Source organism: Uranotaenia lowii, chromosome 2 (genome assembly GCF_029784155.1).
Source record: "Uranotaenia lowii strain MFRU-FL chromosome 2, ASM2978415v1, whole genome shotgun sequence".
Classification (NCBI taxonomy): Eukaryota; Metazoa; Arthropoda; class Insecta; order Diptera; family Culicidae; genus Uranotaenia; species Uranotaenia lowii.
The window spans coordinates 434,070,293-434,089,582 of record NC_073692.1 but is presented as its reverse complement, the minus strand read 5'-3'; the positions used below and the strand labels follow the sequence as shown (position 1 = coordinate 434,089,582).

General features: G+C 36.3%; 1 protein-coding gene across 7 annotated transcripts in view; it reads left to right on the top strand.

Moving 5' to 3' along the window:
• The window catches only part of LOC129746472 (teneurin-m), a 359,103-nt gene that overhangs the window by 80,880 nt on the left and 258,933 nt on the right, over positions 1-19,290 (top strand). The window contains exon 2 of one of the 7 annotated variants that reach the window (XM_055740131.1): positions 12,065-12,581. The exons of the other annotated variants lie outside the window; for them this stretch is intronic. Coding sequence (XP_055596106.1) covers positions 12,578-12,581 — 4 coding nt within the window. The 5' untranslated portion in view covers positions 12,065-12,577. The remainder of the gene's footprint in view (positions 1-12,064; positions 12,582-19,290) is intronic. 7 annotated transcript variants of the gene reach the window in all.

Below are 19,290 nucleotides of genomic sequence, written 5' to 3'. Positions count from 1 at the left end.
CAAAATTGTCAAAATTGTCAAAATTGTCAAAATTGTCAAAAATGTCAAAATTGTCAAAATTGTCAAAATTGTCAAAATTGTCAAAATTGTCAAAATTGTCAAAATTGTCAAAATTGTCAAAATTGTCAAAATTGTCAAAATTGTCAAAATTGTCAAAATTGTCAAAATTGTCAAAATTGTCAAAATTGTCAAAATTGTCAAAATTGTCAAAATTGTCAAAATTGTCAAAATTGTCAAAATTGTTACAATTGTCACAGTTGTCAAAGTTTGTCCTTAAATATTCTGTACGAACATAAAAGTATTTAAAATTTTTAAGTATCCAGGTTTTATATTTTGGTTTCTTAAAAGTTGGAAGACTATTTATGTTTTTTTTCAAAATTTAACATTAAACTACATAATTTTCCAGAACTTTTCCAAATTTTACAGAATTTAAAAGAATTTTTCAGATTTCACCGAGCTTACAGAATTTCACAGATATTTTTAGAATTTTTCAGAATTTTACAGAAATTTTACAGAGTTTAATAGAGTTTTACAGAATGTTACAGAGTGTCTAAAAATTTTACTGAATTTAACAAAATATCACATACAGAATTTCACAAAATTTTACAGAATTTTACAAAATTTTAAAGAATTTAAAAAATCTCACAGATTTTTGAAGAATTTTACATTATTTTACAGAACTTTTCAGAATTTTTTCAGAATTTTAAAGAATTTTACAAAATTCAACAGAAATTTATGACATTTCACAGAATTAAATAGAATTCTACAGAAGTTCACAAAATTTCACAAAAATTAAAAGATTATAAAACAAATTTTCATATTTTGACAGAGTTTTACTGACAATAACAGCGTTTTACAGAATTTTACAAGTTTCACAAAATTTTATAGATTTAAACAGAATTTCACGGAATTTTACTTATTCATTCAGAATTTTGCAGAATTTTACATAATTTCACAGACGTTTACAGAATTTCACAGAATTTTACAGAATATATTCACAATATACTTTAGAATATTACAGAGTTTTACAGAATTTAACAGAATTCTTCAAAAAATTTCAGAGTTTTAAAGATTTTCAGCATTTTACAGATTTTATCAGCATTTTACTGATTATATCAGCATTTAACAGAATTTTCAAGAAATTAACAGATTTAAAAAGAATGGCACATTATTTTACAAAAATATACAGAATTTAACAAATTTGAACAGATTTTTAAAGAATTTTAAAGAGTTTTGCAGAAATTAACAGAATTTTACAGAACTAAACATAATTTTACAGAATTTAACAAAATTCAACAGAGTTCAACAGAATTTGACAGAATTTAACATAATTCAATAGAATTTAACAAAATTTAACAGAATTTAAAAGAATTTAATAGAATAACACAGAATTTTACAGAATTTAATAGAATTTAACAGAATTGAACAGAATTGAATTAAATTGAACAGAATTTAACAGAATTTAACAAAATTGAACAGAATTAAACAAAATTTAACAGAATTTAAAAGTTAACAGAATTTAACAAAATTTAACAAAACTTTAAGAATTTTACATAATCAAAGATCGAAGTTTTAAAGAATGATTTTTTTTTTAATTACAGAATTCTTCCAAAATGCACTGAATTTCTTTGTCATTTTAAAGTTTTTTGTTATTAAGACCAAAGTTTTAAAGAATTTCTGAGAATTTTTCAAAATTTTCATAATTCTATCAAAATTTTCTAAATTTTACGATCTCTCCCAAATTTTTACAAAATTAAATCAAATTCAAGAGAATTTTTCAGGATATTACAGAATTTCACAAACAAATTACAAAAATTAACACAATTTATCTGAGTTTTACAGAATTCAACCTAATCAAACAGAATTTTACAGAATATAACTGAATTTTAAGAATTTAAAGGAATTATTCGGAATCTAACGAAGTGTTAGAAAATTCAACAGAAATTAACAGAATTTAACAAAATTTAACGAAATTTATAGAATTTCGTATAGTCAAAGACCGAAATTTTAAAGAATTAATTTTTTTTTTTAATCAACAGAATTCTTTCAAAATCCACTGAATTTTATAATCCCTTCATAAATTTTCAAAAAAAATTACAGAAAAAATCTTTGTCATTTTTCTGTTTTTAGTTATTTAGGACCAAAGTTTTAAAGAATTTCTAAGAATTTTTCAAAATTTTTATAATTCTCTCAAAATTTTCTCAATTTTACGATCTCTCCCTAATTTTACGATTTTTTTTCATTCCACGGAATTTTACAGTATTGAAATTTACAAAATCAAACCAAATTCTTAAAATTTTTCAGAATATTACAGAATTTCACAAACAAATTACAAAAATTAACAGGATTCTTCTGAATTTTACAGAATTCAACATAATCAAAGAAATTTTTACAGAATATAACGGAATTTTTAGAATTGAAAGGAATGTTTCGGAATTTACCGAAGTTTTAGAAAATTTAACGAAGTTTTAGAAAATTTTATAGAATTTTAGAAAATTTTACAGGATTACATATTACATTTAACAGATTTAGCAAATTTGAAACAGGATTTCATTGCATGTTAAAATATTTTACAGGCAGTGTTTCTCTACAGTAATTTACAGTGAAATTCTGCTTTAATCTGTAATATTTTGTGAATTTCTTAAAATTTTGTTGAAATTCTTATTCTACTTCAAAACCTTGAATAACGCTCTAAGTTCTATAAAACTTTGTTATTTTCTTATTGATTCAATGAACTTCTTTTAATTTCTGTAAAGTTCTGAAAAATCCTTTTTTTTCAAAATATTTTAGAATTGATTTTCAACCGGCAACACGGCCACGCAGAGTGACGCGTTAAGCGGGTGGAGGTTAGGCATGTAATTTCAGAATTTTTACTTCGTTCAACGGTTTTTTTTTTCTTCACATGGTTTCCGATGATTTGCGGGAATCAACTGATTCCCATTGATTTATGGCAATACTTTTCGGTTGAGAATTACAGTATAATAGGATTTATGAAATATGCTGGTGGTTTTTTTTTGCTTCGGTTTTTTGACCACCAGGGGATGTCGTCGATTGAACGCATAAAGTTGAAAGTTTTTCTCCGACGACAACGACTCGATGACGTGGTGCGTCTTGTTACCGCAATTGGACACTGGTTGGTCATATTGAGTTGTTCATTGAGTCATTCGATACTGCAGTGTCAAAGCCATAGGGAAGTTCATTTGATTTTTCGGGGGACTCTGCTGAAATCTGTGGACACTTTATTTGCAGCAACCATAAATGGATTCGTTAGACTAACAATGGATCCCATTAGCGAGCTGTTACAGTTTCATCGACTGTGGAAATTGGCGCTAAGAACTTTTTCCCAGCCTCCGGCCACGTCATCAACCCCAAATGAGCTGCTATTAATCTTCTTTCTCTTCGAGAAAACAGTTTGCTACCGATGCGATTGATAGATTTGGTTGTGTCTGGCAGCTCCCAAGCAAAGTGGAAGCTTGCTCCATTGTGTGGTGTTCCTCCACACAAAAATGGCACTGCTTCTCTAGATGGAAGCAAGACAATTTATTTGATTGAGAGAATTGATTATTGCAAGATAATGGAATCATATATGCGAGCGTAAGTGGCTCGGATTTAATGTAAACATTTGTCAAATATTGTGCAGTGGCAGTCTTTCTGTGGAGGCTTTTCACAGACACGTCTATACGCTCAGTTCAGAAACCAGAAAGAAAGAGGCATTCTTCTAGGAGCTAGTGTTTCGGGGGGGTCTATTTACTTTGCTGATTGCGTCGATAGAGATCTTGATAAGGACCAGGAGCAGAGGCCGGGTTCCATTCAATCGTCCCACACATTTATTTACGTGCATGGGGCTGTCCGATTCTGCTTCTGCTAGCTAGCAGCTGAATGCTGATGGATAACGTTAGATAAAATAATTCAATTAAAGACTTTGACTTTCTACCCCCTTTTTGCCTGTGATGACTGTTTTGTGCTGCCTTGAGGCCATCGGAGATACACATTCGATTGTTCTCTGGAAAACCAGCCAAACACCCAGTCAGCCAACCAGCTAGTAAGTCGTCTAACTATGCAAAGCCGTGCAAAGTCAAGTCAAGTACCCGGAGTTATGCAAAAACCATGACAATTCTTTTGCAATCGAGCACGATTCATCTCTGAATCTACTCAGGAAATTCAGTACAATAAAAGATGAAAAATATTCCAACGACTTCCAACAATTTCTCCATATATGCAGCTATAGGTACAGCTACGTTTTTTCCTACGACTGTGATCTTGCAGCTGGCAGCAGATCACGACAAGAGTGGGTTGGTGAAAGAAGGTGCAGCTTCCTCCACTTGGTGTTCTGTTGAGAAGTTTTCCTTGAGATTTCTGTCGGATTGAGAAACACACCAGACAGACACAAGAACTGTGTGTGTACAAACATAACGAAAACGTAGTCCAACTCAGCAGATATACGTATGTACGTACGAATGTATATCTCCCGGTTGGGAAAACTGCGCTAACGAGGACTTACACACATCCCGTTGCCACCCCACAGGAAGTTCACAAAGCCCCCCTCGGGCTATCCCGAGTAAGAATAAGTAGATAGAAAAAATCCTCGCCATACTCCCAGCAGCCAGGGGACTAGGATAGATAAATATATTTGTTTACCCCAAAGAGACGATATTATACATTTTTGTCCCCGGCACTCAGTACACTTCCTTATCGGGGAACCTACTACCTACACTCTTACTCGCAACATTCTTTCTTGATCCCGGCACCGCACCAGAAACGGTTAACGATTGTCGGGGCTGATTGGCCTGGGAGAGGAACGATCGGAATGCACAATAGAGAGCTAACTCCTTCGAGCTTTGAATTCAACGCTTCGAAAATTTAAATATTATATTTACATTCCGGGGACAGGGATGACACACAGTCTCGAGATACACCTTCCTTCCTGCTGCAACTCTAGGGATTCACGATGGGGGTTCCCATTGCTTGATTTTCTTTTCTCGTGTCCCAACGAAAAAGGCAACTGTCAAAATACAGCTGTTGCGCACCTCGTAGCCGGCAACCGGAAATGTCGCCCAAATCAACACAACATAACCTAACGCAATGCTGGGAGAGACGAAGTTTGTATTTCGTGACATTACCCGGTAATTACGCATTTGCCGTGCCCGTAGCGTGAAATTTGGTGAAGGTATATGTCTATATCCGCTAATGCTGTTCCCTCTGAGCTTAGCTTAAGGGAAAAAAGGGTTTCCCTTCAAATCGCCCATTAGGCGGCAGCGAATCGTCAGCACCGCCGTGTGACAGGGCACGAAAACAAAACAAAACAAAAGAGCGTGACGTTTACTCCTCCTCGGTCTTCAGGCAGTCAGTCAGTCAGAGTGCGGGAGACATCGCATGCATCGGTATCTCGTCGTCACTTGAGTAAGAAAAGGGGCAGCTAATGAAAACATTCTGTTGACGGGTTTTGAGTGGGATTGTTGTTTGAACACAGTCTGTTCTTTTTTCAGTGTGGCGTTGTAAAGCTACTTAGGATGTTTTATGAGTCAATTCGATTTATTGTAATAGTAGACATTGAGTTAAAGTCCGAAAATGTGTAAAATCTTTCTTTCCAATTTCACTTTTTTATGGCTGACTAGCTGACCCGGTAAACTTCGTTTTACCTTCTAAAGTATAAATCGTAATAAATATTTAATTTCATCTACACGTCCTTAACTGCATTGTGCTCGCCAATAGATTCTTATGGAAATCGTAACAAATAAAGTTTAATTTGTATTGGGACCCCCTATCATCAAAAGTGAGATCCTTGAAACTATTATACAAACCATCTCTGACCCAAAAAACCCTCGGATACCAAATTTCACTTCATTCCGAACGACCATTCATACGTGATGTTATTACAAAGAAAACGCCTCCATTTTTATATATAAGAAGATGTGAAGAGATAATTTTGTATGGGGACCCCCCTTTCATAAAAAGTGAGATTCTTGAAAGTATTATACAAACCATCTCTGACCCAAAAAACCCTCGGATACCAAATTTCACTTCATTCCGACCGACCATTCATACGTGATGTTATCACAAAGAAAACGCCTCCATTTTTATATATAAGATGTGAAGAGATAATTTTGTATGGGGACCCCCCTTTCATAAAAAGTGAGATTCTTGAAAGTATTATACAAACCATCTCTGACCCAAAAAACCCTCGGATACCAAATTTCACTTCATTCCGACCGATCATTCATACGTGATGTTATTACAAAGAAAACGCCTCCATTTTTATATATAAGAAGATGTGAAGAAGAGATAACTTTGTATGGGGACCCCCCTTTCATAAAAAGTGAGATTCTTGAAAGTACATATTATACAAACCATCTCTGACCCAAAAAACCCTCGGATACCAAATTTCACTTCATTCCGACCGACCATTCATACGTGATGTTATCACAAAGAAAACGCCTCCATTTTTATATATAAGAAGATGTGAAGAAGAGATAACTTTGTATGGGGACCCCCCTTTCATAAAAAGTGAGATTCTTGAAAGTATTATACAAACCATCTCTGACCCAAAAAACCCTCGGATACCAAATTTCACTTCATTCCGACCGACCATTCATACGTGATGTTATCACAAAGAAAACGCCTCCATTTTTATATATAAGATTTCAACACAAAGAATTAGTCATAGTAGGCACGCTCAGCGTTCCACTTGATTCGAAAAATTAAAATGGACTAGTAGGCTTTGGTTTTGCAGAAATTCACTGTTAATAATCGATAAAAAAAATCAAAGAAGCCTCACGAAAGCAATACTTTAAATTTGATTTCAACCAGCTCCAGTCGATATCCTACAAGAACCACAACCGAACCCTCAGATCAAACCAATTAACAACAACCCCCCTTAGCAGCCTCCGGATGACCAAATCTGGGGGACACAGCCCTCACACCCATAACGAAAAAAGGCTCACCAAAATAGCCAGAAAGGAAGTGGTGTATGTATGCACTTACCTACAACATGCAGGACTGCTGTAGGTCCTAATCCCGATTGAACCTAATCTGGTCCCATTGGCTAGGCCGAAGCTTCTCTATCTATAAGAAATTGTCCCCAAGTCGAGCTCACATTGGCACATTGTATGACTGGGGTGGCCCTGTGCTAAACTAACCTCACTTTATTTGTTTTTATGATTCGATATTGCGGTATTTAGAGTCCTTCCGCATTGACTTCCTCGTTTTTGTGGGGATAGGAGAGCTTCAGGATAAGCAAAGCTATGTCCAACCAGTGTTGCAATTCTGGAGCCCAAATGACAACTGCTGCTGGTGATGATGTTTGGAAAAACTCTACGGCAAAAATAACCAGTAGGTAGGCACAACGAAAAGTTCGTTTATTGTTGTTGTGAACACCCAGACCTCAAGTTAGTGCTGCTGCTGGTAGCAAGTTTAGCTTGCTCAAGTGGTGTGTGTGGTGAGGACGTGTGGGTTATGATCGGAGAAAAATGTTGACCCTCATAGATGTCTGACTCTAGGGAAAGAACAGGGTCAGATTTATAGAGCATATTTGAGTTTAAATTTTCTGAAATTTAGAATTAAAAAAAAACTGAAATGAGGAATTCCCAGTCCAAAAATTAAAAAAAAATCTGTGATCAAATTAGAAAAAAAAATAGTTTTTGGTTTCTATTTTCTAACATTTTTAGTCGATGGCCAGGAATTAAACGCCTCTAGACGGTCTAGAAGACAATTCCGAAAAAAATTTCGACGTCTTAAACGAATGATTTATAACATTCTTTGTAGAAAGGTTAAACCTAAAAATTTCGTAGTTTAATGAAAAAATGACATTTTACTAACCTTTTTTATCACTCTTGCTAATGATAGATATTGTCAGCTAGTAGCAACGCAGTATGTCGTGCATTTCTCACAAAATATTGATCGCAGCAACCAAAAATTCAGCATTGTCAACCATAGAATTCAACTATTTTTATTTGGCTTTTAAGGGCTCTTCTGCAATACAACTGAGCCCATATGCATTTATCAATTTCTTCAAGATGTTTTACTTATATTTTCCTTGTTCTAATTTGCTGCTAATTTCAGAGTTTGCAGCTACAAAGTTTAACTTTACTCACGTTTTGTAAAACATTTTGCCAAAAGAATTTAGCGCAGACAATTACGGATCCACATCCACAACATCTATACACTCAGAAAAATACTATTATACATGCCATAAGATTCTCTTATGAAGTGGCGCGATAACAAAAATCTTTGCAATTCATAAGATTATCTTATGACGCGAATGAATTCTGATATGAACACGAAAAAATTTATTGAGTGGTTTTTGTTTTTCATAAGAGGATCTTATGGAAACGAGAAATGTCACGTATAATGATCAAATTTCAAGTTATTTGTTGTTTACTTTATATTTTTCGTCAAATTCGATTGAAATAATATTATGCATGCACTATGGTCACCATCAGCAGCAAATCGACATCCGGTTCCAATAAAGTTTTTTAACGCAACCGGTTATTTGGCCTTGTGCTTTTTGCAGGAAAATATACTGAAAAGTAAACAAAAATTTATTTTAAGTTCGCAAATGTTTTCAACGTTAGCAAAATTAGAAACTTCAATTCAAACTTACCATGCATAACTTTGCATTTAGGAAAACATTTAATTTAACAATGAGTTCTTCGGCTGACGATAAAAAAACTGAAGGAAGAATAAATGTGTTCCCAATGTGGTTTCTTCTATTTTTCATAAGATGTTCCTATGAAAATTGAAAGAATTTCATTAGAATTTTATGAAAACCAATTTTGCACTCTAAAAAGTGGTTCATAAGACGCGTCTTATGAAAATTCAATTCACTGATAAAACCTCTTACCCACATCTTTAATCAGTCCCTAGTACAACAGAAATTCCCTTCCATCTGGAAAAAATCGCATATGAGTCCAGTCCACAAAAAAGGCGACAAACAAGATGTTCTTAATTACAGAGGTGTCACATCGCTAGCTGCATGCTCAAAGGTATTGGAGAGGATCGTCAACGATGTTATGTTCTCAGCTTGTCGGAACTGGATCTCTGAGAATCAGCATGGATTTTTCCCTAAACGATCGGTAACTTCAAATCTAACAGTTTTCACATCCTTCTGTATATCGAAAATGGATGGCGGCAAACAAATCGATGCTATTTACACAGATATATCAGCTGCATTCGATTCAGTGAATCATGAAATCCTCCTGAAAAAATTGCAACGCTTAGGATTTTCCGAAAGACTGTGTGCATGGATAAAAAGTTGCCTAACGAATCGCCGATTAGCTGTTAAAATTGGTTCTTCTGAATCTTTTGATTTTATTCCAAACTCTGGCGTACCACAAGGCAGCAATCTGGGTCCATTATTGTTTACGCTGTTCTGTAATGATATAAATTTGCTACTCATGGGATGTGGCGTTCTCCAGTATGCGGACGATCTAAAAATATATTTAGTTATAAACAGTCTAGCTGATTGTTATGCGTTACACCGCTTCCTGGACATAGGAGTGAGCTATTGTGCCTGTAATTTTTTGGTTTTGAGCGTTTCGAAGTGCTGTATTATAACATTTGGGCGCAGGAAACATCCGTTCTTGTATAATTACAATATACTGGGTGAGCAGTTGCATCGTGTGGAGGAAATAAAGGATCTTGGCGTCTTATTGGACAGTCGTATGACTTTTAAACGTCATTACTCTGTGGTACTTGAAAAGGCAAACCGCATGCTGGGATTCATCATACGTTTGAGTAAAGAATTCACCGATCCGATCTGCTTGCGAGCTCTGTATTGCTGCCTGGTTCGATCAAGACTGGAATCGGCGAACCTGGTATGGTGGCCTTTCGAAGCTGCTTGGATTACGCGTTTTGAGGCAATTCAACGACGATTTGTGCGTTATGCTCTTCGTGAGCTACCCTGGGAGAATCCTTTACAGCTGCCACCTTATGCTCATCGTTGTGCCCTGCTTGGTCACCAGACGCTATCGAATCGTCATTCTATCGGCCAATCTCTATTCGTGGCAAAGATTTTACGGAACGAAATCGATTGCGCATGACTGCTTTCCCGATGTAACATCTATGCACCAGAACGAACTCTTTGCAATCGAAATTGGCTCTCTCTGGAATCAAGAAGTACACGCTATGGCAGCAACGACCCTCTACGTTCCGCAATAACATGCTTTTTACGTAATTTTACACATTTTGACTTTAATGTATCCATTTCAATTTTTAGACGTCGGATTGAATCTGATTTAAGCGTACAATTACGAAACTAAGAATGTCTATCTTGTTATGAACAAATAGTATTATGTAGATCATTAAGACACCTATGTCAGATGATATTATTTTCAATAAACAATAAACAAATAAACAATAAACAATAATAAGAATTTGCCTGAGTGTATATGTATTTTGGAATCATTTCCAAAACTTGAAACTTTTAACAGATTCTGGTTATGATTTATACACTTGAATTAGTCACAAATACTTTTCTTGCACATCCAACATTTTCAGTACTTTTTGTAACAATAATATGAACGCAATCTTACACCCTTAAACCGCAAAATAAAACACCTGTGAAGGTCCAACACACGCCTTCACACAAAACTGTTTTATCGCAATTGCCAAATAAGAACTTGAGAAAAGCATGTCGTCATTTCTGGCCTCGACATGACGGTACAGTTTTCTGTTGTTGATATTTTATTCTGACTTTATAGTAATTTTTAAAACAACGTATAGTTGGACATTTAGAAATAAGCTTATTGATTACACAAGAGAACAGCATATATGGCGCATTTGTTCAAATAATTGATTTGAAGAGAAGCAGGCGATGACTTTTGCTAATCGCACGTGTGTTTCTTTTCGTTCGCGAAAATTGTACAATATAATTGATTTCAGTACGTAAATAAGCAGTCGTGAATAAACAAGAAATGGCTTAAAGTGAAAACTGGAAGGTAGTACAGAAGTGTCCACCGGAAGTTCCGAAAATTCAGAGGGGAATAGGTGTTATTTCATAAAAAGAATTGCAAACCGGTAGCTGCAGAAACAGAGTGTTTACACATTGAATCTAAATTAAATTTTCGTGGATGTGGGAGTCTGAGTTGTTATGGAAAGCGCTTCTTGTGAGGAACGTTAGTGAGCGCTGTGTGAAAGTTCAGAAGTGATTTTGTCCTCTGTTGATGACTGCAAAACAATTTCACTTCGAATAAGCTCTTATGTACTTTGCAGTTCGGAAAAATGTAATTTTTGTTGCCTTGCGTTAGTATTTCAATTCTGAGAAAAGTTTTAACAAAATTGAACGTTCGATGTCTCCCGGAATCCATCCCTGTCGGAATTAGTGTTATGTACATTTAGATATCGTCGAAGAAGCACAATTTTCCGGCACAAGAAATGCCATTCCTGGAATGGTCGCCTGTAGGGTATTTTCACCTCCTCCCCTTTTTCCCCACTTTCTATGTTGTCCCTTGACCGACTTAGATTTTTCGCAATCTACCGACACAGGCTGGACCCCAGAGTCAAGGAAAAATCGAAGACAATAGACAATATTCCAACATCATCATAGTTGGGATTGTTGTTATCGGCACCGGGGCCAACCAGCCACGTCGAAAGTGACAGACAGCAGTGAATTCTGAGCCTCTTTCTCTCGAATGTGGAAAGGGGGGATGATGTTAGGTCAGTCTCGGATGCTGCTGCTGGTTCCATCTATACCCAGTTAGTTAGTAAGTTCCGGCCACAGGGAGGGGACATTGCAATGCGACTGACTGCGGTTATCGGCGCAATGGCAATGACGGAAAATTTAATTCATTTATTGTATGTGTGCCCTGGCTCCACTTCACTGAACACTTCGGGGAACACTGACTGGGGCGATAAAAATGGACGGTCCCAGCAATGAGCTCCCGGACGCAAAGTTCATCTATCGGAGACTATTTCGTTTGATTCTAAGAAAATAAGATTGTTATCAGTTATTGATTATTTTATGGTTTGTTTGGCTTGGCCTTTGCCAAAGTAGCTTAGCTGATTGTGTACTTTGTATCGAATCGACAGGAAATACTAACGAATGTTTTTACTTCTCTTTTCATTACAGGTTTGTACTCATCACAATCATCATCAACCGTAGGAACAACATCAACTACCCAGTAGAGATCGGAAACAGTACACGCTAAATGCATTCATAGTGAGAATGTGACTGACTTGCTGCGGAATGTTACAGTTTAGAAATCACGTAACGACTCACACACAATCACACATTTTCCATTGTTGGTAATAGCACTAGTGCGATAGCGGAAAGTCGGTCGGATTCGAAAAAAAAAAGATTCAGATCAAGAACAATAGCTTCGTGCTGGATGCTGGAAAAATCTAAAGCGGGAAAAAAGAATAGGAAGTCGGCTCACGATTTCGCTCTCCGTACCTTATAAGGCGGTGTGCTAATGCGAGTTTATCTTACTGAGTGTGTATGTGTTGTTTAGAGTTTTAACAGAAAAACTAAAATTGCGCCCGGGGCTTAGCGAAGTAGGAAACAAACACTCGTGTGCTCCATTTTGGGACTCAACCCCCGAGATCTCCCGAGTGTCACTATATCAGTAGTAATGCCCCCAATATGGGTGAGTGTTTCTCCCAGTCTATAGAAATTTTCTTCCTGTTTCTCGTTCTTTTCACCAATTTTTATTATCAACCTTTAAAAACTTTTACTTACCGAGTCACTGTACCGTTTTGTCCTCGTTCGTTACGTCTCGTCCTTGTCCCTTTGTCTATGTATGTGTGTGTACGTCCGTGTGATTGTCCCATTGTGTAAATACATGTTTGTACGTCTTTGTTCTGCGCCGTTCGTTGTGTTATTTTTCCTATGTTTTGGAATTCCGCATCGAACATGTTTTTCAGATTCTTCATGTAGTTTGCCTGCCTTTCATGACTTTCTTTAAAAGCTACAGCAATACTTCAGCGCCACCAGAAAAGCAGTGCGGCCCAGGCGCTATCGAACATGGCACAAGAAACGCGTGGACTTTAGGCCAACCTCTTGTTTGGTTTTCGCGACCTGAAATCACAGAGTAGACTTTGGCTGAATGCTTAATACAGTGAAAAAAAACAAGACAAACTCGCCGTCCAGAAGATTCGAATCTTCGGTTCAAGTTTGAAGGTCAACTCGGATCGCTTATCTAACAAACCAAAGCATAGTTTATTGTCAGATAAATCGGTTTATTCTATTTATTGTTGGAAATACACTCAAAAACAGAATGCTGGATTGACCTTTAAATAAAAATTTTAATGAGAACATTTTCGATCTGATTTGAAAATCCATTTACCAGATGTTGTCTTAACTCGAAGTTATAATTTGTCGTGTGAAGGTTGTTCAATAACTTGCACTTCGAACTTTGAATTCACCGAAGAATTTCAAATATTTTATTCTGAACCAAAATGCTAAGCGTGACTAAAATATTACGTTCTAATCTTGAACTGGCTAAGCTTAATTGTGAAATACCACATGCTTTATGTAAGGTATCAATTCGCTTTCAATCGCAGTAGCCGGATGTTCCATACTATTTCAGTTACGTCCACGCAAAAGGGACATAAAAAAACAACACTAGTCATGTTTTCTGATATAAAATATCTTCATATCAGTATGCTGAGACAAAAATGCAAAAAAATACAGAAGGGAACAAACAATCTTTGGACAGACGACAAGTTCTCTGAATTTGTACCTTATTAGTGAATAATATTGTGTAAAAGTTTCGGTTTTAAATTTTATCTCGGATGAATATATAATAGTGTTAAAAAAAATCTGTTCCTTAATAATCGTATTCTTTAACTGAAAATTTCTATATTTAATCATGATTAAAAAAGAAATATTAACGCAGATTCTGGTATATTTGTAAAAGTGCAACATTTATATATTTTCAACTAGCTATCCACCTGATTGACTCGACCTCTCAAAATATAATGACTTGTACTTCAAACTGAGTCCATCTAAGGACATTTTCAAATTTTCCTGGGGTCTTAAAAGCTTCGTTCTGGTGCATAACTCATTCATGTTTACTTTTTCAAAATCGACTTAGTCTATTGTACAATGTATATTCACTCAATAACAGCTTTTTCGAAGTATTGAAGCTTTGTCGACTAAACGATTTAAAATGCATTTGAGCACATACTTAGGTAGAAAATGATATTCATCCGTGCACTCATAGTGAATATCCTAAAGATATTGTACTTACTGTATGTACAGTACCGTTCATAATTGTATAGAAATTGGAAGCATGCACACTGTCACTTCGACTTTGAACTTCCATAACTTTTTACTACGATAACATTTTTTTGATCAATTTTTTTGCGTTAGATAGATCAACTATCACACTATTATATCACAAAATTGGAGATTTCTGGAGTTTGTGTGGCCTGGGACACAGTAATTCTAAGAAAATCGGATTTTTTGAACATTTCTCAATCAAACTGCAATATCTCAGAAACTACGCTTCATTTTTTATTGAAATTTCGCAGAGTGATTGTTGAAATATAAAGCTAGCATGTTTGATGTTTTCGAAAAGTTGTATCGATGGGATCAAAAGTTACGAGAGGTGCAATATTTCAGACATGAACCTAAAAATGCGATTTCTATAGAATTTCGGACGATTCATGAGAACAATATCGTTTCCATCCACCAATCAGAGAAATAATGTCTGGAAAAAGCAATGAAGAAAAGAAAAAGTGGAATAAATGATCCATTTGTGTTTAGAAATCAGAATCTCGCGATATTGTTTTGATTTTTTGCTTCAAATAGATTTACTGGTTGTTAAGCAGAAAATAGGATTTTCATATGGGAACAATCGTCCAAAATTCTATAGAAATCGCATTTCTAGGTTCATGCCTGAAATATTGCACCTCTCTTAACTTTTGATCTCATCGATAGAACTTTTCAAAAACTTCAGATATGCTAGCTTCATATTTCAGCAATCATTCTGCAAAATTTCAATAAAAAATGTTGCGTAGTTTCTGAGATATTGCAGTTTGAATGAAAAATGTCCAAAAAGTCCGATTTTCGTAGAATTACTGTATCTTAGGCCACACAAACTCCAGAAAGTTCAAATTTTGTGATATAACAGTATGATAGTTGATCTATCTAACGCAAAAAATTTGATCAAAAAATAGTATCGTAGTAAAAAGTTATGGAAGTTCAAAATCGAAGTGACAGTGCGCGTGCTTCCAATTTCTATACAATTATGAACGGTACTGTATATGTATGTATGAGAACCCACCAGTGGCTGATAGGTCTTTCGACCCGAGGCGGTACGGGAAGTCTCGATCGCACATTCAAATATTGTTCATGCTTTACTCATCAACAATAATTGCAGCACAACCAAGGGGTCCGTTACCACTGGTTTGGGACAGGTTTGACTCATCTCGCTCCCTTCCAACTTTTCGAAACAAATAAAAAATCCTACCGAAAAAATGGTACCGAAATATCCGCCTCATGATTCCCTATTTGCCGAGATACTCCGGCTGGCTAAATTCCACAATCCATTGTATATCAGTCTTCCGATCGTCTGATGTCCTGTCCAACCCCCCTCTAACACCCCTTGATAGAGTTAAGCTATTTTACTTATTTATATTATTAGATTTAAAATATACATATGTAGGAGGAATAAGGGCAAGACAAGCCCTTTGAGCTCACGCGTGGTTTAAAAAAAGAAGTAAAGTAAATACTTGAGACTTATTTCATAAATGGCTAGAGTGGGAGAGACACTTGAAAAATATGATAAATAGCAAAAATACATGTTCGAACGGGGTAAGATCACCCCGAATTTGATGTATTTCGTTTGATTAAAATTTCTTTTCCTCAAAAATAGCCTTTTCATAATAAAAGGCTTCTGGTATGAGTTGTAAGTGACTATCGATTATAAAAATAACTGGTTGCAAAACAGAAAAGATGCTATTCGTGCATATTCTTATGATTGTTTTTTTAGGTTGCTTCAAAATTATTTTTTCCACACATCGAAACTGAATGTTATTTTCCAAAATATCATTTGTTTACCAAATGAAAATCCAAGTGTTTACATTCCTTTAAGTGAGAAAGGAACTCCAAAATAAGTTGCGCTTTGAAAAAAGACTCAAAAAAATGACATTTCTCCAATACTGACAGTGCCTATTTCCTCTACATAGATATGAATATATAAACACTGACCATACTGACTGTACACTCGATTTCGTTTTCTGGATAATTTTTCCAATAGTACGCAATGTCGATTCCAGAGTGCGCATCGATCGATTTGAAGAAATGCCCCAGTTAGGAAAGTCCACCCAATTTTAAAAATAAAGCACCCAATTTCTACGATGACATCGGGCTAAACAGGACCATTTTTCCTACAGGGCATTTTTTGTCAAATTTTTCAGGTTCGTCACCTGCCGTCGGTATTGAGAACCTGCAAAATCTGACAACAAAAAATTAGACAGAAAATGGTTGAATTTTTGTTCTAAGTGTCATGTCAGTGTGGTCAGTGATATAAACATGAAACAAATGCTTCAAGTTCTACTTAGCTGATTCCTTTGTTGAACTAAATTTCTTCCTCAGCAATTTGCTTTCCTGTTGAAAAAATCAAAGCAATCTGCGCAAAAACGGTCATCGACGCTGTCGTCCCTTTTATTTATTTTTCTTTGTTGGACGTGTTGAAGCAAAATACAAACTTACAAAGTTTATGAAACTTATTGTATGTATGTAATTCTTCCCTCTTTACCACCAGAACAAAATAACTTCAATTGAATCTTTGATTCAAATTAATTATCAATTCTTCACAATTCACAAAATCTGAACATGCCTCTTCCTCTTGGCTTAGACAAATGCACAAGTTGCATTTGCAAGTTGCTTAGACAAATGCATCTTTTTAATCGAGCCAGTTTTGAAAAATGAAACACTTTTCTTCACAAATTCAAATCTCTGTGTTGTCCTCAGGTTAGCAGAACGCGACGCGAAAAATAAAACGGCCTTACTCGAGCCATTATTGGAAAAAAGCCTTTTTCTTCACAAACTCAAACGTGCATTTCGTCCTCAAAATAACACAAATGTACTAGCAAGAATTGATTTCTTTGGCCGCCGAAGCCATGAACGTAAATTTCCGGTCGGGGATTGATTGATTTCGTAAAAAAATTCACAGCACTGTTTGAATTAGTAAAACTTTATAATTCCGAGAATTTACGAAACAAAACGCGACCGCGGAAAAATATGCGACCGTATTCGAGCAAGGCCAACTTGGTTCCAAAGATATTGACTTACTATGTACAAAAACGCTCAACTTTCCATTGTCTATGAAAAAATAAAAAAAAACTGTTAGAAAATAATGTCTTCATCAATGGCGAAAATCTTAAATGTTGTTGATTTCCCTGAAGAACGATTGCATAAAATTATGTGCAATCAAATCGAGTGGAAGCTATCATCAATTATTCGTGCAAGAATTTCTAAGCCGGCACACACTGGCTTATAATTATCCTCCCGCGGAGTGAGTGAGTGAGTGAGAATCCTTTCGGGGGTGAGCTCGTATGGTGTTCGTCGTTGTGTCGTCCCTGCAATTGTCGACTTGTCACCGTCACCAGAATACTGGCAGCTGCCAATCGCTGGACATGTACAAACTAGCAAGCAAAGAAAGAAACAAGGCAGCAATTATCCCCCACCAATAGGGTTTTAGTTGGATTTTTTTCGTGTTTCATGTTGTGCAGCAGCAGTACAGCACAAGTAAGTAACAGCCGAACGAAAAACCGATCCCGCGCATTTTCCTGCCCTGGACCTGGACTACAGGTTCTATTTTGGGATAGGCCTATATGGACCACGTGCTTCGATGTGCGGTTGACGAACCACAAACATGCGAGTCAGCTGACAGAACCTCGTCGCTGTTTTTGTGTGAGTGTGTGGGTATGAAGGGATCCAAATAGGAAAAGCTGTCATTCCCGCATGGAAACCCGATAATTAATAGGTTGCGTCGTCAGTGTTTTTCGTACGACCGCACCACCGTCGTTGAGGTCTCTCTGAAGCAAAAGTCCACCGTCAACTGTCGCCGTGTCTAGAACACACATATTGGAGCCTCTTTGATGATTTTCTGACTGCCTTCGTAGGGGGATAAATTTCAAAGGCAACCTTCCGATTTGAAGCAGAAGGAGCGCGCATCTAGAACTGACGGACAACAAACCCCTTGAGATGGTTTCCGACAGCTCGAAGTGGAGTGACACGGCTTACATACTCTAATAGGGTCGTCGTCTCACACAGGACGGCTGGGAATTCGACAAAAAAAAATCAAGTCTACATATTTGTATCCGCCGCCGAAAGGTGCCAGCGAACACGATTGGAATCGGAAATCTAGGTCGCAATCTTCTACCAGCGACCCGTATTGAGTGTACTTGAAAGAAGCGTATGAGAAAAGAAAACAAACAAACAAGTACCTACTAAAAGTATGAGAACGGAAGGGTAAAACATCGATAATAAGGATCTGTTGGGAGAAACAGACAGGCGACGAAAGAAGGGATGTTTCTTCCATAAATAAATAGAGACAAGATTCCTGCCATTGCCGGAAAGATCGCTGGCACCACCGGCTACATCAATATGCGATGGCGACATTTTCGATTGGTGTAATTGAACCCAGGCAAAACATACATAGTTTCCAATAGTGACAGGATAAAAATGGCAGTAAAGCTACCGCCCCAAAAAGGTTTATCGACTAGAAATAAGTTAAGTTGTGGGAGGGAAAAAAGAATTGCGTCCACTTTTTACGTCCGACTTCGAGGCGACCGGAATTTATTGCACACAAATCATACATGTAAGAGAGAAAAAAAACATCGCCAAACATAAACACACAAAAGTCCAAGGCATACCGTCAGAAGGAACTTTTCCTTCGCCGAAAGCCACCTGCAAAAAAGTAGGCCACGCTTTTGAGAAGGACCTAATCAAAGTAGGTAATCTTAATGAACGTTCTTTGTACGTTTCGGTTTAGATCGTTTTAGATTTCATTTTGTAACAAATTTCCTTTGGTTCTACCCTTCTCAGCAAAAAGCTTTAAAACAGCCAAAGGGGATGAACCGGTTGCACGCTAACGAATCAAATCGGATCACATAAAGCTGATTTTTAGTACACACTCACACACTTTGCTCTATTTGCTCTTAATTCACCCATCATGTACAGGAAGCGCTCCTTCCAGGAGCAGTACGAGATATAAAACTAGAAGAGATGCTTACCGAACAAAAAGCTATCCTGTCGTATATTGGAATTTATCAAAGTAATACCCAGGGGGATTTCAGAGAAGAGAAAAAAAAAACAGTCCCAAAATCAGCTAAACCATTTCA